At 40.9% G+C, this 20,657-nt stretch overlaps 1 protein-coding gene across 5 annotated transcripts in view; it reads right to left on the reverse strand.

The window, feature by feature from the left end:
- Positions 1 to 20,657, reverse strand: part of ZMYM2 (zinc finger MYM-type containing 2) — an 84,192-nt gene that overhangs the window by 14,731 nt on the left and 48,804 nt on the right. For all 5 annotated transcript variants that reach the window (XM_027116750.1, XM_027116749.1, XM_027116748.1 and 2 more), the window contains 6 exons: positions 18,354 to 18,470; positions 16,311 to 16,461; positions 13,879 to 14,051; positions 6,612 to 6,777; positions 5,927 to 5,961; positions 696 to 825 (listed from right to left, as the gene is read on the reverse strand). In XM_027116750.1, coding sequence (XP_026972551.1) covers positions 696 to 825; positions 5,927 to 5,961; positions 6,612 to 6,777; positions 13,879 to 14,051; positions 16,311 to 16,461; positions 18,354 to 18,470 — 772 coding nt within the window. The remainder of the gene's footprint in view (positions 1 to 695; positions 826 to 5,926; positions 5,962 to 6,611; positions 6,778 to 13,878; positions 14,052 to 16,310; positions 16,462 to 18,353; positions 18,471 to 20,657) is intronic.

The raw sequence follows: 20,657 nt of genomic DNA on the forward strand, positions 1-20,657 counted from the left end.
CCACGTGGCGTGGCCGAAAACAAACAAACAAAAAAACCAAAAACAACAAAACTGAATGCAGTAGCTGTCCTAAGTTATAGAGAGCACAAACAGAATTTAGACTTTTTTTTTTTTTTTGGCCACGTGGCACGTGGGGATCCGACCAGGGATGGAACCTGCACTCCCTGCAGTGGAAGAGCAGAGTCTTAACCACTGGACCATCAGGGAAGTCCCTAGACTTTTCTTAAAATAGAAAAAAAAACATCTTTTAAAGTATTATATGGTCCCAGACACTCTCACACCCCCACAAAAAGGTTTACTTAATCAAACAATCAGAAAACAGCTAACGTTTAAATTTGATGAAAATACATATCTGAATGATTTCAACTCATTCTGACAAGTCAACAATAGTTATGGTTATAGACCACACTCAAAGAGATGGTTTTCTCAGAAGAGCACTGTAACTTTAGTGGGTCTTGGCCCCCAAGGAAATTTTTGATACAGCATTTTATCACTGGTGACATAACTTGCAGGCCTTTGTTAGAGACTGATCTTTATTAATGATCTTAAATGACATGCTGTATTCTGAAGGCATGTCTAAAACCAGATAAGCAAAATCAACAGAAAGCGACAAAGTGACCCAACAAATCTATTCTGCAGCCCATTATTTGAGAAAAGCATGGATTTCACTCAGCGAGGGTCAGGATGCGAGTCACCTGTCTGACAGGACTTGCTCTGCATGTGGGGTTTGCAGTAAGTTGCCTTCGTCATGGTCAAAGGTTTGCACAGAACTGCCTTGTTCTTCATCTCCTTGTTGGGGGTTGGAGAAGGGGGTGGTGCTGAGCCCTACCGAGAAACAAAGAGAAACATTTTTATTTCTGCCTCTAATTTTTATTACTTTATGCTGTTGTTAATATCTGGTTTCTAGGTCCAGCGGGGGGGAACACACAAAAGTGGAAGAATATAATCAATTTATGCTGTTTCTACTATGTCTACCAAAGTCTTAATCTGGAAGGATCAACATGAATCTATCCCAACTATAGGAAAAGCAGTAGTAATCGTTCATTCTACAGATCTGTTTTTCGAAGGATACCACAGCATACTTTTTAATATAACATAAAAGACAAGTCTCACTCTTAAATAAAAAAGCAAGGTTGTTAACCTGAATTTTGAAAATAATTACTCTTATTATGGCTTTCTGATACTCTCTCTCTACTGCATAAACTGCTTATACGTGGTGCTAAATTTTAAAAGAAAAATGATGAAAATTATTACCAAAAATGTTATCAAACTTTAAGTTGTTTGCTCTGTCCCAACCACTGCAATTTTAGGAACGTCTCCTCTCGATACAGATGTTTCAGCCTGTGCACCACAGTACCGTTTACACCACAGAAACACACACACACGCTGTAAAGCAAGCTGCAGCTCTGTGCCTAGGAGGCGACATGAAGGTGCTGTGCACACCACCGATCGCTACGGGGAAAGGGACACAATTCAGAGTTCCTGGTCTTCGGGTGCCAAGCGCACAGTTCCTGCGGACACGGACCTCACTCCGAAAACGGACCTCACGCCGAAAACGCACGCCGCACGCGGCGTACGGCGCCCCGCCCCTCCCCGCGCACGCATGCGCAGTAGGTGGAGCCCGTGTCCGGGAAAGCGAGACGGCGCGGCGCTGCGCAGCGCAGGGGAACCCAGGATTCATCAGAAACGAAGCCCGCATGGTTTTCCGGCGCTTCGCCAGGGCCCATCCCGGCCCCGAGGCAGGACCCCAGGACAGTATCTCAGCCGGGGTCAGCGGACAACTCTGGGGGTCTCGGACCGTCTTCCAGCAGCCATTCTGCGGCTTTGCTCTGCCACCTTGTCCAGTCTCCCCGCTGGGCTTGGCCATCTTTTCTGCCACAACCACCTCCACTCATCTGTGTGCGATGCGCACCATGTTTTCAACGCTCCTCTTTTTATTTTCTATAACACCTTCAAAGACAGACATTTTCCACGCAGTCTCATCAAACATCTTCCAACGCCACTCATTTCCCAAGCGGCCTCCTGATGCTGCACCCGGCGGGGCCCGTCCCCGGCATCCTCGCTGCAACTGGGCCCTGAAAGCCCAGTGCGCCCTGCTGGGGCTGGGGAAGGGGGAGGGGGAGGGGTACTCAGCGTCTGGGGTTGGTTTCTGAGTCCTCCACCGCAATGGATAATATCCGATAATCAAAACCCGAAGGCTCAAGATTTTCATTCTGGAGGCCGAGTTCAACTTGTAGGATGATGCAGCTGTGAAACCAACCCCAGAATATTTCGGACACCACCCCTGCTTTTTCTGTCCCACCCCACATACGGGCACAAGGGCTAGGTTCCCCTGTAAGTGCTCGTGGTCTGGGGCTCTACGCACCAGAGGGCTGCAGTTGGTCACCCTTGGCCTTGGCCCAAGAGCAAGGACACAGAGTCTCAGAAGGATTCAAGTCAGGGCTTCGAGACCACTTGCATTCGGTAGGTTCGTTTTACCAATGACCTTGCAAAAACTAGCCAACCTGCATCTTCCTGCGTAACCCCCAGCAGCCCCCTCTGCAGAGCCCAGACCTGCAGAACCCACCGGGGCCTGCAAGACCCACATTTTTCACATGTGAGTGGGCTAGCACCAGCACAAAGAGGCCACCCTTTCCCTGATCCCGGTGACAGGCTGTGAGCTGACAGTCTCACCACACTGCTGGTCACTGTGCTGTGTTGTAATCAGTCATAAGCTCACGAATCCACAAATTTAGTCAACATACCATCTTTCCCACAGCTTCCCCACGCACTAGAGTTTACCTTAGCCCTACAGACGCTGGATTTCTTATCCCTCTTTATAGATGAACCATATCGTTCGTTCATCCACGAAACTGAACTCACATGGGTCCCCCAGTCAGACACACAGCACTTTCTGGTGCTTAACCCAGCAGCAAAATCACCAACACAACGCACAAAAATAGGAAAAACTGGCACTCGTCAGACTGTGAAGAGGACACTTGCTTAAAGCATAAGCTGAGAGGAGATGGCCAAGCAGCCCCCGGGGCCCACACCCCTGGACACTCACGGTCTGCACGTGACCTCGACAGCTACTGGGCACTGATTCAGGGGTGACAGACACATCTTAGAGAGCAGGCCAATTCACAAACGTGAAAGGGTACTAATAAAAAACGGTGCACGGTGGATCTCTCATAAGTTTCAAGTCATGCTCATGGCCAAGGGGGCTGGTCCCGTGTGAGCTCATTCTACGCTCACCAGGATTCCAAACCCCGTGCCACAGAAGCTGGTCTGACGGCACCGCCGTGCAACATCAGGCAAGTCACTGGGTCTCCTGAGCCTCAAGTTCCTCAACTGTAAAGCGGGAGGAACAGTTAACACCAGCTATTGAGTGTCTACTACACACCAAACCTGGGGAAGTTGGGTCTGGACTGGGAAATACTCTAGAACCCCCTTATGAACCAGGGGTCAAAGTCACAGACATCCTAGGTTACTCGTCATTCTGCCGACAGGGCACCATGTCGACTAAACTATGCCACCTGGTAAAAACCGACACTTGATACTGCTTCTTACTTTTCTGTTGGTCAACAGGCAGGATCTATACCTACTGATAATAAATTCTGAAGAAGGACCACCAATAATGAAAATTATAATGACGAAAGCCACCACACCTCTTGAGTATTTGCTATATGGCCAGGGACTATAAGCTATAGACAATGTCTATGTCCCCCTAAAATTCACACTCAGATCTAATCCCCAAGGGGATGTCTTGTGAAGGTGTGACCCTTAGGTGGTGATTCGGTCATGAGAGCAGAGCCCTTGTGAATGGGATCAGTGCCCCTCATAGAAGAGACCCCAAAAAACCCCTCCCCCACGTGAGGACATGCGACAAGGCGGCCGTCTGGGAACCAGGAAGCAGGCCCTCAATAGACACCAGGTCTGCTGGAGCCATGATCTCAGACTTCCAGCCTCCAGAACTCCGAGAAATACCTTCTGTTGTTTGTAAGCTGCCTCACTTATGGCATCCTGTTATACAATATATAGTAGCTCAAACGGACTAGGACACTATGCAAAGCACCAAAGTCACACACCTGATGAAATGAATTCTTTAACCCTCTCAGCACAAGGGGTAGCAGGTGTTTTCTCACTCCCATTTTACAGATGAGGAAACTGAGGCTCAGAAGCTGTACAGCCCAGTGGAGGTGACAGAGAAGAGTTCTAAAGTCAGGGTTCAAGTGGCTTCCCCGATGCAGGCCCTATGTCTCCAACACCACACACCCTGCCCCATGGGTTAGCGCTCTTGGTGACGACCCCGACGAGGTTCTGTCTCCATGCCCACATTACAGATAAGGGGAAAGTCACACAAAGAACCGTAAAGTGACTTGCCCCAAACTCTACAGCTGAGCTCTCATCCAAGGACAAGGTGGGAGGGGCTCTACGTGACAGGAGGTGATGGCTGCAAAGGCCCATCCTTCCATCCGTCCCATGAGGTGGCCTCAGTGCTGCTGCAGGAGAAGAGTACCTGCTTCTGTGCGGGCGGAAGGGTGTCTTGAAGCCTTGGTCAAAGCTTTGAAACAAGGTTGGGAGTTGCCTTACGGCTGCATGCAGATGCCAAACAGGGAGTGATCATCTGTACACTCCTCAGCATGGATCAAGTGCCTGGTTAGAATCTGACAATTCAGCTGAATGCTCCTGAATTATCTGACTTAAAAATATATTACCACAAGGGCAGAACAGATAGGGGAGGAAAGCAAAGAAAAAAGCACTCTTAACTTGTCTAGGATTCTAACTATTAACATCAAAACCAAAAACTGGGAATTCCCTGGTAGTACAGTGGTTAGGACTCTGCACTTCCATTCCATTTGATCCCTGCGTGGGGGAACTAAGATCCCGCCAAAAACAAACACTGAATGGAATAATATAAAAACACCAATCTTTCATCTACATCAGAGATCCTAAACTGTGGTTACATGTTAAAATCACCTAAAGAACTTTTCAAAACTACAGAAGTTCTGAGTTGGAGCCTAGGTATTCGAAAGGTTTTGAAAACTCCCCAGGTAATTCCAATCTGTAGCCAGAGCTGGTTAACTCCTTCTGCCCAGGAACACACGAGCAGAGGCTCACCATGATGCTGGTAAATGGCTCCCACAGAAGCCCCTGGATCAGGGTGGCTCCTGCAGGCGGGCACAAGAGGGCCGGCCCACTGTTCAGTGCAAGGCTCCTTTTATACAGAAACGGCCACTTTCAGCCCACAAGAGCCTTGAAATGCTAATGTAAAAGCAGAATCTGATGTATTACACTAAGAGAAAGAAAAACACTACAGAAAAAGAAAAAAGAAAACAGAAAAAAACCCAGGAGAAAGCGTATGGAAGAACTCCTCAAGTTTACAAACTACCAGGGCCTTGCCCCTAGGACAGATCTCCAGACCTGTCTGAGGGGCATCCGCCTAGCCCGGCCTGCCTCCCGCTTCCCAGGATCCCCCTCAGGTCCCTCCAAGTTCGGCCCCAGTGAACAGTTTGGCCAAACATGCACGCCTCTGGACATTATTATTCCTCCGACTTTTCATCGTCTACTGGCAACCTTCTACTCAGCTGTTCAGAAGTTTTGTCACAGCTGCCAGGACCGCATACACTCAACCATTTCAAATGCACCATTGCTACTGCCCTAAAGATGCAGCTGGGATGAGCGCTTCAACGCAAATATTTATATGTCTATCTCGCCCAATGTGGGTAAAGGCCACAATTAATTCACCTTTATATTCCTTAGCAGGTAGAAAAGGACCTGTTTTTATATCGGGTAACTTAGCACAATATGAATGCTTCAACTGTCTCAACAGAGGAAAGTAAAAAAATCTTTTATTATTACAATCAGATTAAAATGGACTAATTACTTTTTCTCCCCACATGATGAAAGTCAGTATTTAGCACTTTACCTATTAAGCAATACTTACTGTCATTTTGGTTCGGGACGTCTGACAACCCTGATCTAAAAACAAACAAATTTAAAATAAGACAAATATCACTTTCTTCAGGATTTTCTAAATCCATATCTCTCATTAATTTTTACTGATTTTTAAAATAGTTACTGAAGAAAATATATTTTAAGTTCTTTCAAATAAAGAATATGAGATCTGAGAGCTGAAATACAGAGATAAGTAGTGGAATTAACTCTCTCCCCATTTTGTCCCCTCAGAAAGTATACACTGCTTTGGGAGCAATACTATGTTCTTAGATTTAACTCAATTATTAATTAAGTCTAAAGGGTTTTCTTTGTTTCTCCTACCTACCCCCCGCACATACAATTTGCTAAAAATAGTTTTCATTTAAAATTGCAAGTGACACATGATAGGCAGATCAACTTTTTTACAATTTTTGTTATAATTCTGTTTAGCTGCTCTCTACCCCCAAGTAGACTCTATTTTTTTCAACTAGCATTACATTTTTAAGAGAATAAAATAAAAAGCAGTACATCTACAGAAACATCACTGAAGGCACTTCCACCCAGGGAAACTACGGAAGTTGCTATTAAACTATCTCTGAAATTAACTGCTTATTATCATTACCTTGAATCCAGATCTCTGAAACTAAAAACTGCTTTACAGGTTTTTCAAGTTACTAACCTAAACGATCACATACCATAATGTAAGTTTTCAGGTCCTTTCTGGGTTGTCATGTTGGGCTCGTTCTGCTGACAGTAGAAACGCAACAAGCAGTGCTGGTCGCAGAAATGTTTCATCTCCCCTCGCCACTGCACCCTCTCCCTCAGGGTGCCTTGAGATTTACAGCAGTCACACCTTGCAGCCTTGACGACAAAAGGAAGGTGTCAGACATCTCCCACGACAAGGTTTAAAAAGTCCGACATGTATTTTACAAGATTTCTAGACATTTCAATGACTGTTGTCAAATGTGATAAAACAATGTCAGATAAAGAAAAAATAAAATTGTATCATAAACATACAGTAAAATCCACAAAAGTTTAAAAAGTAGCAATTTACCTAATTGTCAAAATCCCTTTCTATACTTACCAGAAGTCAAAGACCAGCATTACAAAGATAGGCTATAACCAAAAAAATTGAACAGTGGTAGCAGACCAAATTGGTACAACGTTTTTTTAAGATTTTTTTTTGATATGGACCATTTTTAAAGTATTTATTAAATTTGTTACAATACTGCTTCTGTTTTATGTTTTGGTTTTTTGGCCCAAGGTATGTGGGATCTCAGTTCCCTGACCAGGGATCGAACCCATACCCCCTGGATTGGAAGGCAAAGTCTTAACCATTGGACCACCAGGGAAGTCACGGTACAATGCATTTTAATATTACAAAATAATTTTGAGAGCCATAATGATATGCTGGTCGAAGTCTCCCACAATTATACTACACTGAAAATCTCTGATTAATGAACAGATTTCCCAGGTTAAACTGAGCTCATAATGGACCCATTTATACAACTGTACAGACCAGAATAATTTTGAAACCAGCTCTTATGCTGAGAAAATCATGGATGTTAATTTGAAATGTTTTGTTTCAGTAGTTTAATATAATAAATTTGAAGGGCATTAATACTGGTTATTTTTTTAATTTATTTTTCGCTGCACTGGGTCTTTGTTGTTGCACAGGGGCTTTCTCTAGTTGCGGTGGCTTCTCTTCTTGCGGAGCACGGGCTCTAGGTGCGTGGGCTTCAGCAGCTGTGGCTCACAGGCTCTAGAGCGCAGGCTCCAGCAGTTGCGGCACATGGGCTTAGTTGCTCCGCGGCATGTGGGATCTTCCCGGACCAGGGCTCGAACCCGTGTCCCCTGCGCCCTGGCAGGCGGATTCTTAACCACTGCGCCACCAGGGAAGCCCCAATACTGTTTTAATGACAAGAACTTCAAGTTCATGTCTTAGAACACTCGGTATTTAATTAATTAAAAAACAATTATATTTTAAGATCACAAATGTGAACTACACCTAGGAAAACAATCAGCCCTAACTAGTCTACAACTTAATATGCAAAATAAAACCAACTAAAATTCATACATAAAAAGTTATACTTTATGATGGTGAATCAATTAATCTAGGGACAGATTTTTGAGAGATTCCATTTTACCTAGATTTTGCCCATTTTCACTAATTCTTAACATCTTGATCAACGAGTAGGCCAAAAGGTATAACAATCAATTTCAAATATAGTACCTTTCATAATTAAGTTTTGGTTTTTTTTTTTTTTGAGGTATGCAGGCCTCTCACTGTTGTGGCCTCTCCCGTTGCGGAGCACAGGCTCTGTACGTGCAGGCTCAGCGGCCATGGCTCACGGTCCCAGCCGCTCCGCGGCATGTGGGATCTTCCCAGACTGGGGCACGAACCCGTGTCCCCTGCATCGGCAGGCGGACTCTCAACCACTGCGCCACCAGGGAAGCCCCATAATTAAGTTTTTAATCTACTTACAGTAGAAATAAATTACTGCAATTTTTAAAATTGCCCTTTAGTTTAGCCACCAACTTAGATGTTTTGACAAAGCAGTAAATATTAAGTACTTGATAGCCGGTAACAGTCACAGCTGTAGCTTTCCCTCACTGCTCTAATCACCTAGACTTTTATACTGCGGGTTTGGAAACCACTCACTTTATTTTTTTTTTATTATTATTATTTTTTTTGCAGTACGCAGGCCCCTCACTGCTGTGGCCTCTCCCGTCGTGGAGCACAGGCTCCAGACGCGCAGGCTCAGCGGCCATGGCTCATGGGCCCAGCCGCTCCGCGGCATATGGGATCCTCCCGGACCGGGGCACAAACCCGTGTCCCATGCATCAGCAGGCAGACTCTCAACCACTGCGCCACCAGGGAAGCCCGAAACCACTCACTTTATGTCTCCACAGGAGTCCCATGAATCAACACTACAACAAATTCCTGGCTGGCACATGAACAAAGGGCTGTGTGGGTAAACAGGTCTTATGTAACAGACATACCCACCCAGGGTTAGAACACAGGCTCTTTATTTCTCCAGGTCAGGGATTTCTCCTGCCAAATAAATGTTAAACCAATGAAGAAGATTTGCAGTATAAATTATGACTATTAAGTGATGCCAATATCGCATCTCTTGTCCAAAAACTTGTGAGCTTAAATGTTATACTGCTGGCAATATAACATAGTAATCTCAGTAACATTAGCACTCACTATCAACCAGGTCCTAGTTTACTCAATAGTAAAAAGAAGTCCCTATATAAAACTCTCACCAGCAAAGACTGTTCTTTAAAATAATCATTGAAGTGCTCCAGGTTTCCGGGATTTTTTCCTTTTTATACTTTATACTCAAAGAAAAGCCAAAGCACCACAGGAGAAACTGAGTCTAAACAGTCAAGAACACAGCAAAAGTGAAGATGAGAACCTGAAAACAAAGGCCAGGCTGCCCTCTCCATTCCACAAGCCTCACAACAGGGCGGGGAAGCTCAAGTCCCAATACAGTAAGTGACTTCTTAGGGCCAAATACCAAAGTGCAGAGGTAGGATTCAAACCAGACAGTCCAAGTCAAAACCAAAGCTTTATTTAGTGCACCAAGTTACAAAGACAATGGAAAAACAAATGAGTTAATATGAATAACTAGAAATAAAAATCCTAACGTGTAAAATGCTGCAAGAAAGTTCTCAGTGTAACATCTAAAACCCAAATCAATTTGTATACAATTTGTATTTGTATAAAAAGTACTGTGCTGACTCTTTGTATATGGTAATATTTCCACTTACACAATAATTTAATAGGCCTAGAGCCTACAACCAAGCACATTCGACCCAAAGAATCTGAACAATAAAATCGCTTCATTATTTTATAATTATAGACATTTGGAATTCTGTCCTAACAACACTTTAAGCTCCTTTCTTCCAGGAAGTTCAAAACAAATTTAGACGGTTTCAATTAAAAAAAAAAAAAGGAGCAAGATTAGTGCTAATTTACAAATGGCAACAAAATATGTATGTATTGTTTCAGGAAAAAGGATAATAACAGAACTCAATACTAATTCAAGCTTAATACCATAATCAAAATTTTAGAGGTTGTGAACCTCTTGTTTTTTGGCTTGTTTTCTCCTTTTGCAGCCACTCATACAAACTCCTGGTAAAATGTCTGGAACCATATGCTAAATGGAAAACCTCATTAATGCCCATCATTTGTTACCGACACCAACACCACTACCTCCTACTCACGAGACGGGACTCTTAGGAAAGCTTAACATTCCTACAGCGTAAGAACACACGTTTCTGGTTTAACGAACACTTCGTGGTTTTCCTGTCACTGTGAAAAATCAAGGGTTGTGTATTATTTTGAGGAGGAAAAAAGAAAAAGTTACTGATTCAAACAATCTAAATAATAGGCAGGTACTAACGAAACTCAATTCAAAAACCTTAATCCAACTGCTCAGCTAATCCAGGAGCCTCCTCTGCAGTAACTGAGGAAGGTCATTGGACCTACACTGACACAGCCCCTTACCTGTCTTGGACAGTCTGGGTTGATGTATATACATCCTTGTAACCTTCCACCCTCTTGTTGCCCACTTCCCCAATCAGACCTAATTTTGCAAGGGGGAACCACGAACAAAATGAAACAGGGGATTTTATAGTCATTTATTTAAAAAAAGAATGCAGTAATAAAAGATTGGGCACTGGATACTATGCAAAGCATTCGAGTGATAAGAATTCTTCTGTTACCCAAAGGTACATTTAAAGTGAGAATATTAGGTATTTCCTTTAGAAACTTAATGTCAAAAACAATGAATGATTTTCTAAAATCAATATTTCTGGCAGTTTATAGACAAAAAAGAAAAACATAGAAGCCCCAAAATATTTTCCATTCAGGTATCCTTTTATGAATAAGGCTTATTAAAATGTAAGTATTAATTTGATTACAGCCCAGTCATGCTGTTCGACTGCTGGGGCATTTGCACTGAAGAATTTAACACTGTCACCCTTCACTACTGGTTTTTAAGGCAAATCGAAGCCTATATTAGGGCTTCTCTGGTGGTGCAGTGGTTAAGAGTCTGCCTGCCAATGCAGGGGACACGGGTTCGAGCCCTGGTCCGGGAAGATCCCACATGCCACGGAGCAGCTAAGCCCATGTACCCCAACTGCTGAGCCTGCGCTCTAGAGCCCGTGAGCCACAACTACTGAGCCCACGTGCCACAACTACTGAGCCCACGTGCCACAACTACTGAAGCCCGTGCACCTAGAGTCCATGCTCCACAACAAGAGAAGCCACTGCAATGAGAAACCCGCACGCACTGCAACGAAGAGTAGCCCCTGCTCGCCGCACCTAGAGAAAGCCTGCGCGCAGCAATGAAGACCCAACGCAGCCAAAAATAATTTTTTTTAAAAAAGCCTGTATTAAAAAACTGTAATTTGAAGAAAGTTTAAGAAAAGCTTATTAGTTCTATTAAGAAGTACTATGAAAGTATTCTTGGGAAACAGTGGGACTTCTGAATTATCTTCACTGTATGTCAAACATGTAGCTTTTATTGTATTACAATACTAAATCCTTTTTCTCCAAAAAATTTAAACTTATAGAAATGAAAAGAACTATCCTCCCACCTGGTTTCACATTATGCCTGGAAACATTAACTTTGAGGAAAAGTAAAACCTACTTCCTTCGAAAGAGTTATCTGGGAGAAGAAAAAAACATTAATTTTATTCTCAGCGTTTTTTGGTTGCATGATTTCAATGGCTTTTGTATTCTAATTTTGAAGAGACAGTATTTAACCTCTATTTTAAATCCAAAAGCAAACCATTTTATAGGCCTGAAAACACAGATTATTCAAAATGTCTTGTCAAATTAAACAAACATAGGTGTAAATATTTTTAATTTTAAAAATATAATATCAAATACTTAAATTTAAACAAACAAAAATGTAAAGCTCTCGAGACTCTAGGTAAATACAGTGTGTGCTCCTCTGTGGCGGCATCAGCTGGGCTGGCTGCTCTCGTTGTAAACATTCCTTGATGAGGCACTTTTTATAGATTATGGGTCACATTTTCTAATGAACTAAAATCTAAAATTCTGAGTTCTTAAATTTAAAAAGTGGAAGGGGAAAGAAGGTCAGGAAAAAAATCATAATTTGGTTGGGACTCAATTTAACACATTTTCAAGATGACCATGTAATGGTAGCAGTGGATAAGGGGACTCATGAGAAATGTCAGAAAAGACGCTACTCAAGCAGAAAGCACAGAACACAGGGATTCTCTGACTCAGCACTGGCTGCCTCCACACAGGGCCCAATTAATTAGGAGGGGCAACTGTTTCCTCATTTTGAAGGTTGTAATCCTATTGATTACATTAAAAATCATCACTGTTGCTTGCTTTACAAATTCCTATCATGTGTCTTTACTCCTCAGATTAGTATAGCTTGTAATAATGCTATTGTATATATTACACAAAGATCTGTGGGGTTTAAAGTAAGACAAGGAATAATAAAAATGTTACATGTATAGAATACTGACATTAAACATAAACAGATAATTGTCACTAGTTATTTAACGAACTTTCTGAAATGCACTGCCTCATTGAAATTTCATCATTGAACTTATAAAAACATTAGCTACAATTACCCTTTAAATAGGAAACTGGAACAAATGGCAACATTAGAATAATTTGGTCTTTTGCCAAAGAACACTTCTTTGCTTCCCAAAAAAGAAAAAAGAGGAAACCAAAAGATTTCTCTCTTTTAATTATAAGTAATATAAAAGAGAACAGGAAGAATCAAAGAAAGAAGCCAAACAGAGAAATACAGCCCACATGCTGTGAACAAAAAACAATATCCTCCAAGAAAGACTATTTGAAAGAACTGAAGTTTTGAGTTCACAATTATACGACTGGACAGAAATCTGTATGATAAACTAATGACAGGGGTTCCTCAGTATCACACGGTAACAACCTCTGTCTCAAACAGCAAAGCAAATGGTGAAAAGGGTGACAGTAAGAACAAAGCGGAGTTTCCACATCTGTGTCCACTAAATACCTGCATCCAAAACCAGTTTCTAAGAATAAAACCTCCTCAACAGTGGAGGAAAAGGTATATTTGTGTGCTAAACTGAAACTGAGCGCTTAGAGCCATCAAAGTAACATTTCCTGAGTGACTTCTCATCTGTCTGTAACAAGGTGCTGCTTCAGACGGAAAGGGACGCAGCCTCCAGTGTGTTAGTATTTGTGCTGCGTGTTTCTAAATGTGAACCTTAATTCGAGGGCTTAAAGTGGTCAGAAATAACAGGAAAACAGTGAAGTAACTTTAAAGTGCAGCAAAATCTTAGCCTGTAACAACTTGGAAAGTATCTTGCTCCTCTCTTTATTTAAAAAGATGTTTGGGGAAAAAAAAAAAAAAAAGATGTTTGGGGACTTCCCTGGTGGCGCGGTAGTTGGGAATCTGCCTGCCAATGCAGGAGACACGGGTTTGAGCCCTGGTCCGGGAAGATCCCACATGCCATGGAGCAACTAAGCCCGTGCACCACAGCTACTGAGCCCACGTGCCACAACTACTGAAGCCCGCACGCCTAGAGCCCATGCTCCGCAACAAGAGAAGCCACCGCAATGAGAAGCCTGTGCACCGTGACAAAGAGTAGCCCCCGCTCGCTGCAAATAGAGAAAGCCCGCATACAGCAACAATGACCCAACGCAGCCAAATAGATAAATAAATAAATAATTAATGTGTAAAAGAAAAAAAAGATTGAACCCTGTTATAAACTATGGACTTAGGGGAAAAAAATAAACAAAAACACATCCTAAGTATCTAAAACAATTACCTGCCAATGTTCATAATTGATAAAGTACTCATCAAAAACATTTCTATTTAGTAAGATAAATTTTAGATAAATAATCCATTTTGTTGAACTACACTGCTGAAAATACAGATACATCCCAGTTTGGGGGCCCACGGGGCCGGCGGTACTTGCCTTGTAGTACCAGTCCTGGAACCGCCGGCAGCAGTCCTCGCTGCAGAAGTCCCTCACCACGCCGTCCAGCTCCTTCGTCGCACCCTTCTTACACAGCTGAGAGCAGTAGTTGCAAGTCACACACCTCAATCCTAAACGCCTTGCAAAATCCTGTTTGTACAACAGTTTGCAGCCTGAGAAATATAAGGCTTCATTATTAAAACAAAAACTCATTTCTGAGGTAAGAAAGAGTTTACAGGTCAAACAGAGCACTGGCTTTAGAAAGTGTTTATAAATTCACATATACAGTCCTCTTTCTCTCCTGATCAAAACTGTGAAATCTACTGTGATCAACACCAGCCTGTGAAAACTGAAACAGAATATGGAATATTATATTAGATATGGTGTGGGTTCAAATAATTCATGTTCTAAGACTTTCAAGTCTAGTAACACTTCAAAACTGTTGTACCTGCTCTGTGTAAATATAATCCAATATAATCCTGCTTAAGTATCATAAACACACCACAAATGGGCATTTTAGAGAAATGAAAAGTGGAGACTGTTGAGAGGCAATGAGCAAACTTAAAGATACATTCAGCTAAGCAGTCATTTTAGCTCAATTCTCTAGCCTTACCCATCTCTGTCACCCTAAAGGACCTTCAGGGAAGTAAAACTGGTTTAATGACTTGTCCAAAAACAGCATGTTGTTATTCTATTCTTTAATCAAAACACTTCCTTTACCAACTATATAAATGCATTATTTTAACGGTCCTTACATTTAAATTTTATTTATTCCCTATGACATCTCTATAAAGTATTAAATAATCTTCATATGTCTACTCATGCTGTGCACTTAAGAATGACCTTCCACTCTGGTGTTGCTTCCACTTTTGAATCTACCAAAATACTACCCATCCTTTAATAGGGACTGCAACTGTTTCCTATGTAATTTACTTGGCAATTACTTATGAACTGTCCTTATGGCTTCTTTTCTGTTACTCTGAACTATATCTTAAAACATGTTTAATATTTTACCTTTATTAGCTTTATCTTTCTAACTAGGTTTTGATGGTAGTACCAGGTATTACATGTTTTGTTATTTCTGACAGGTTCCAGCAGAGAACTAGGTGCAGTTAGAGAAAGCACAAAATATATTATTAAACAGGAAAAAAATAGACGTCCTTTTTAACCTTTTATTGCCCAGAAAGTCCTTCCAACTGAAAATGATGTTCTTTAATGTCAACTATCTTTTTGTTGCAACTTGTCTTTCACTTTAGTAAGACCCACATAATCCAAATGCTGTGTGCGCTAGCCCTCAGCACTAAGGCACTCTGCTTTGTGAATCACGGCACGAAAGTTCAGGTAAAAGAGCTAAATTAAATCCAGAATCAATGTCTTTAATGCAACATTATGTCACTTTTCATTATAGCTGCAATCTTAACAGTAAACGAGGTTACTTTTCATCTGGGGGACTGAGCCTACATGAATAGGAATCCCTGCTGTGATACAGCAGTACCCTCTTGCAGACATGACCTCAAGTGTGAAATGCTTAATGTAGAAACGGAGGCACTTGTTGAATGGACTAATAATCTTTTGATATCGCTGCCATTCCCTACTGCTTTTAGGATTTTCCAACCTTTTTCTTGCCTCTAACTAGCGGTAGAAATCGATAGAAAAAGTGGATCCAGGAAGAAGGGGAAAAAAAAAAAAAACTGGAAAATAATTGAAGAGGACAGCAGGTAGGAAAGCTGGGAGTCCAGTGCCTGGGGCCAAAGAAAGAACAGACAGTGAGAGCCGCAGAGCAGAATAGGACATTTGGGGAAAAGTAAAAATAGAAAAAGCCCAAAACCCTTAGCTACAATCCTGGCTCCTATCTCTGGAGAATCAGAATGAGAAACAAACTTCATTTTTCTAATCTGCCACCTGGCACCAAAGCAGCAAAAAGTATAAATGAGAGGAAAGAGAATTCCTGAATGTACTATTACAAAAGCCAGTGTCTCCCTGGCATCCCAAATTGAAAACCTAAAAGTCTTTTCTGCCTGTAGTAATGCCTCGTGTGATGTTCCTTCTGGTATACTGAATACCTTTGTAGACTAGGCAGTAAACAGGCAGGGAATGAAGCCAATGGAAAATAATTCTAATCCACTTGGAAAATCAACTTTCAGATCACAATCTGTCTGTTTAGAAATAACGTGGTATGATAATGCTTTTAGTTTATTCCCAAAACTTCCTTGTAATGGAAAAACATGTTACCAAATTCTTAGAGATAAAACACCCTGGGGCCCAGAGGTCTATAAATATATATAAAGTAACAGTAGAAAAGCTAACTCAATTTTTTTTTCAGCTATACTAAAACTGTACCACTACTCTGAACATATGTAGTTACATATTTTGGCAAAAAATTAACATTAAATATTAAAGAAAGTTATGAACAACACTGTATATGCACTTGCCTTCACTACAGAAAGGTCTCTTAACTCCAGAGAAATTCACTGTTTCATGAAGAGTCTTCTCCTCTTGGCAGTATTCACAATACGTAACTATGCAGTGCAGCTTCTTATAGTCATCTGAACAAGTTTTGCTGCAGAACTGATGCACTTTGTTCTACATGCACAATGGGAACCTTGGTAAGTATATGACATCCACCTCAAGAACAAGGGTAAGAAATACACAAGCCACTTTTACAGAAACAAAGTTAAATCATTTACCTACTTAATGTTATAATCCCTAGTGACACATTTCCTATAGGCCACAGACACCCAGTTTAACTAATTCACTGCTGCATTTAGACACAGCTCCACAAAATTCAATACCATTAACTACCTTAAAATTACTCAGTGAAAGAAGAAAAGTATAAGTATCACTAAGACAAGATGGCAGTCTGGTGTTGCTAACAGAACTGGAGAAATGGGAAGAAAACAATGGAAGATACAACATGGATAAGCTACAAAAAGATAAGAACTATGACAATCATACCATTTTCACTCAAAAAGAAATATTCTTAAAAAAAAAAAAGAAATATTCTTTGTTGAGTACAGTCAAGCAGACTCGATCGCATTCCTACCACAGCTTAATAGTGACAGACCTACTATGGGTAAAGTATTCCACTGGGGGTCATCACACAGTGTGCGGCCAAGTGTGAGACTGAGTTGGTTCCCTTGAATAGAGCAAGTTTAGTAATTATTTAGTTATTTCTCCTGGCCCCAAATGCACAAGAGCCAGAGCTACTTCTCAAATATCCAGCCGACCAGGAAAGGGCGGCAGCTTTTCTTTTCCCATTTCTCCAGTTCTGTTAGCAACACCAGACTGCCATCTTGTCTTAGTGATACTTATACTTTTATTCTTTCACTGAGTAATTTTAGAGTAGTTAATGGTATTGAATTTTGTGGAGCTATGTCTAAATGCAGCAGTGAATTAGTTAAACTGGATGTCTGTGGCCTATAGGAAATGTATCGCTAAGGATTATAACATTAAGTAGGTAAATGATTTAACTTTGTTTCTGTTTTTTTCAGGGCCTTCAACATCCTTCCTGCTGTGATTTAAAGACGGTAACAGTCTCTAAAACTCATCACTGGGTGCTGACAACAGTCTCAAAGAATGACTGGTTTAAATGCTCTTGAGACAGCACCAAACACAATTACAAAACTAAAAAATTTTCTAGGGACTAAATAATAAAATTTCAGATTTCCGAAGTACTTTAGAAATCATGTAGTCCAGTTCTGGGGATCACCTTCTGCCTAAGACTCAGATACTAAGGGATTTGCCAAGAGCCACTATTAAGTTTGGCTCAAGGGCAGCTGTTGTTAGCACTACATCTTGTACACCATTTATTACATACTCCATGCCCTTGAAAACATGGAAAGAAAGAATAGCCGAAGGTGAACACTGCTCAAGCAGCAGCATCCAGCCAGGGCCACCCTGCCCCATCCTCCTCCCACCCCCATCCATCCATCCATTCATTACTGCCCGCTTACTGAACCAAACATAAATGCTCAGAGTTTCTGCTATGGCAAAAAGACGTGGCAAAGTAAATTAATAAACTGGTGAAGGAAAGAGTGATGAGAAAGGGAGAATAAAATTTATATTAGGATTCCTTTATTAAAACACAATTATAAAACTTTAAATGACAACATGGTAAACATAAGGCAATGTAAGATACTACAGTTAACAGACAATACTTATAAAGGTGGGGGGTGGGGAAGGAGATGGGAACAACACTGCACAAACAAAAGACACCCCAGGTATGTGGCTAAAATGACGTTCTGTGCACTACTATGAACATAATATATTGTGGATATGACTTCAATAATTTTCTGTTTGACCTAAAAAAAACCAGATCCTTTCTTGGTGCTACTCCCACATAAAAAAAGCAAATAATCCAATCATCACAAAATCGGAAAAACTAAGAAATAGGTTCTCAAATGGAAATGTCATAGTTATTATACCAGACTTTCATTTTAGCACTAGATAACATACATTAACAAAATAGGACTTGCCTCCCATTCCAGGATTTCTGGCTTTGAACAAAAGGAATTTTTGCAATAGTTGCACTTCAACTGAATATCACTTGGAGCTACAAACTGGCCGTTGGGAGATGACTGCATGCTGAGAGCCTAAAACAAAGCACAAAACACACCGAGTCTGAGGTGGATTTTAGAAGTTTTTTTTTGTGACGACCATCAAATATCAACGACGTCCAGGAAAATAGTACTTATCTTTCTTAAATACTTATTTCCTCAACGTATAAAACTACATTTCTGAATTTTGTCTTTAAAAATACTAGTATGCTAAGTTCGTTTTATGAAATTGAAGTTCATTTTCTACCACATGATTACTACTATTTATTTAAAATAATACGGAAAAGGAAAAAAAATCATAAAGTTCAATTATGATTTCTTCTTTAAGAAAATACAAGCAAATAGTGAGGTCAGTTCACCAAGTTCTGAACTAGTAAATAAACACAAAAGAACCTAGCTCCTAGTTCTGCCTCTAGTAGCTAATTTACTAATGATTTGTTGCATTATTGCCATCATTTTCATTCCAAGTCCATCCGTGAAAATAGCCTTTTTATACTTTTTATACTTGTTTTTAAACAAAGTTGGGGGGGTAAGCTTTACAGACTGGTATTGATGCCAGAAATTTATTTTAGTTTTATTACATTTTTAAGAGTTAAAACGATTTACAGAGTAGAAAAAGATATAAGCATACGTGGGCTTTAAGAGTTTTGTTCTGGGACTTCCCTGGTGGTCCAGTGATCAGGACTCGCTTTCACTGCTGATAGCCTGGGTTCGGTCCCTGGTCGGGGAGCCAGGCAGCGTGCCCGGCGGGGGGCGGGGGGTGGGGTGGGGGCGCGTGCGGGGAATCTGTTCTAACCTGAGTGGTGAGTATGCTGATATTTAATTCTCACTCTCTAATCCATATTACATATAGTCTGTTGAATGTATGAAATAGTACAAAATTTTTCAAGGCAGCCATGGAGTGAGAAAAAAACCTTTATCATTTTAAAACTTCGATAAACATCATACAACACAATGAGAATTTGTGAAAAGAAAGAAAACACGCATATTTAAGACTGTAACTACCAGGTGAATGAATTATTTAAAAAAATAAAACACAGCAACAATACCCTTAGTGTTTCCAAAAAACTGAAGTCCGTTAAAGTTAATTATCCTTTCAAAACAAATGAAATGTTATCCTATTATCTTACTATGAAATGGAAAAACATCTAAGGAAGACATAAAACTTCAAGATCTACGGTTTGCTTTAAGATAAAGAAAAAATGCTGCTTTTCTATTTGTCAACTTTGTACTTTCGTGCAGCCACAGAGTGATGAGGCTGCCCTACAGGCTTATCTTGGATGCATTCCTCCGAAGTAAGAGTCTAAATTGTTTCTTTAAAATATACAATGTACATACACAAATGTTCTTATCAAATGATGGGCAATACAAGTTTCAATTAAATGAAAAAAGTAGTTAAAACATCTTCAATTAACATTTCAGTTTACCCAACATCAAAACGGAAGAAAGTTAAAAATCTGACAAACAGCAAAGACACTGTCCTCCTCTCCCATAATTAATCCTTAGTCCTTAATTTCTATTTTGAGAAGAACCAACAAGTCGAAAGCAATGTTTACCACTCTCAGGACGTATCAGTGGCCACATCCCAACTTCCAAAAGAAAAGTTTAATCTTGAATGTGGTTAATTACCTAAGCTCAGGCAAGGTATAACTATTAACAAAAACAACATTCCCCTGGCTGAATTCAAACTACCTCAATTTAAGGTAGTTAAGAGACCGCATTTTCAATTTAAATCAATTAACTAGAGCACAGTGCCTGCAACACAGTACAACTATTGGATGAATGAACTCAATCTACCCTGAAATTTCATACATATCAGGTAAACCACTTAACTCATGCTGAATCCCCAACTACTCCACCTCACTGGTCAACCAGCTTACATCTGAACACATACAGCAGTCCTGTCCTGAGACTATCCATACTCCAGCTCTGACAACTATGTCAGAGAGCTCTTCTTTACACTGACCGAAACGGAAAATGTCTCCCCGAAGCTGATCTTGAATGAAACGAAGGCCGACCAGGACAAGTCCAATCTCCAGTCCCACAGCAAGTTTCTAATACATGAAGAAAATGTGCACGCTTGTCACCTCCAGGATAAGTGTACCTACATCCTCCATCCACTTAACATAAAACAGAACCCGTAAAAGTCAGATGCTACTCAAACCATCTGCTAAGAAACAACTGCACGGCAGGCACTGAGCTCAATGACACTATGTGAAAATG

Source organism: Aethalodelphis obliquidens, unplaced genomic scaffold (genome assembly GCF_003676395.1).
Source record: "Aethalodelphis obliquidens isolate GAN/ISIS:26980383/991018 unplaced genomic scaffold, ASM367639v1 scaffold16, whole genome shotgun sequence".
Classification (NCBI taxonomy): Eukaryota; Metazoa; Chordata; class Mammalia; order Artiodactyla; family Delphinidae; genus Aethalodelphis; species Aethalodelphis obliquidens.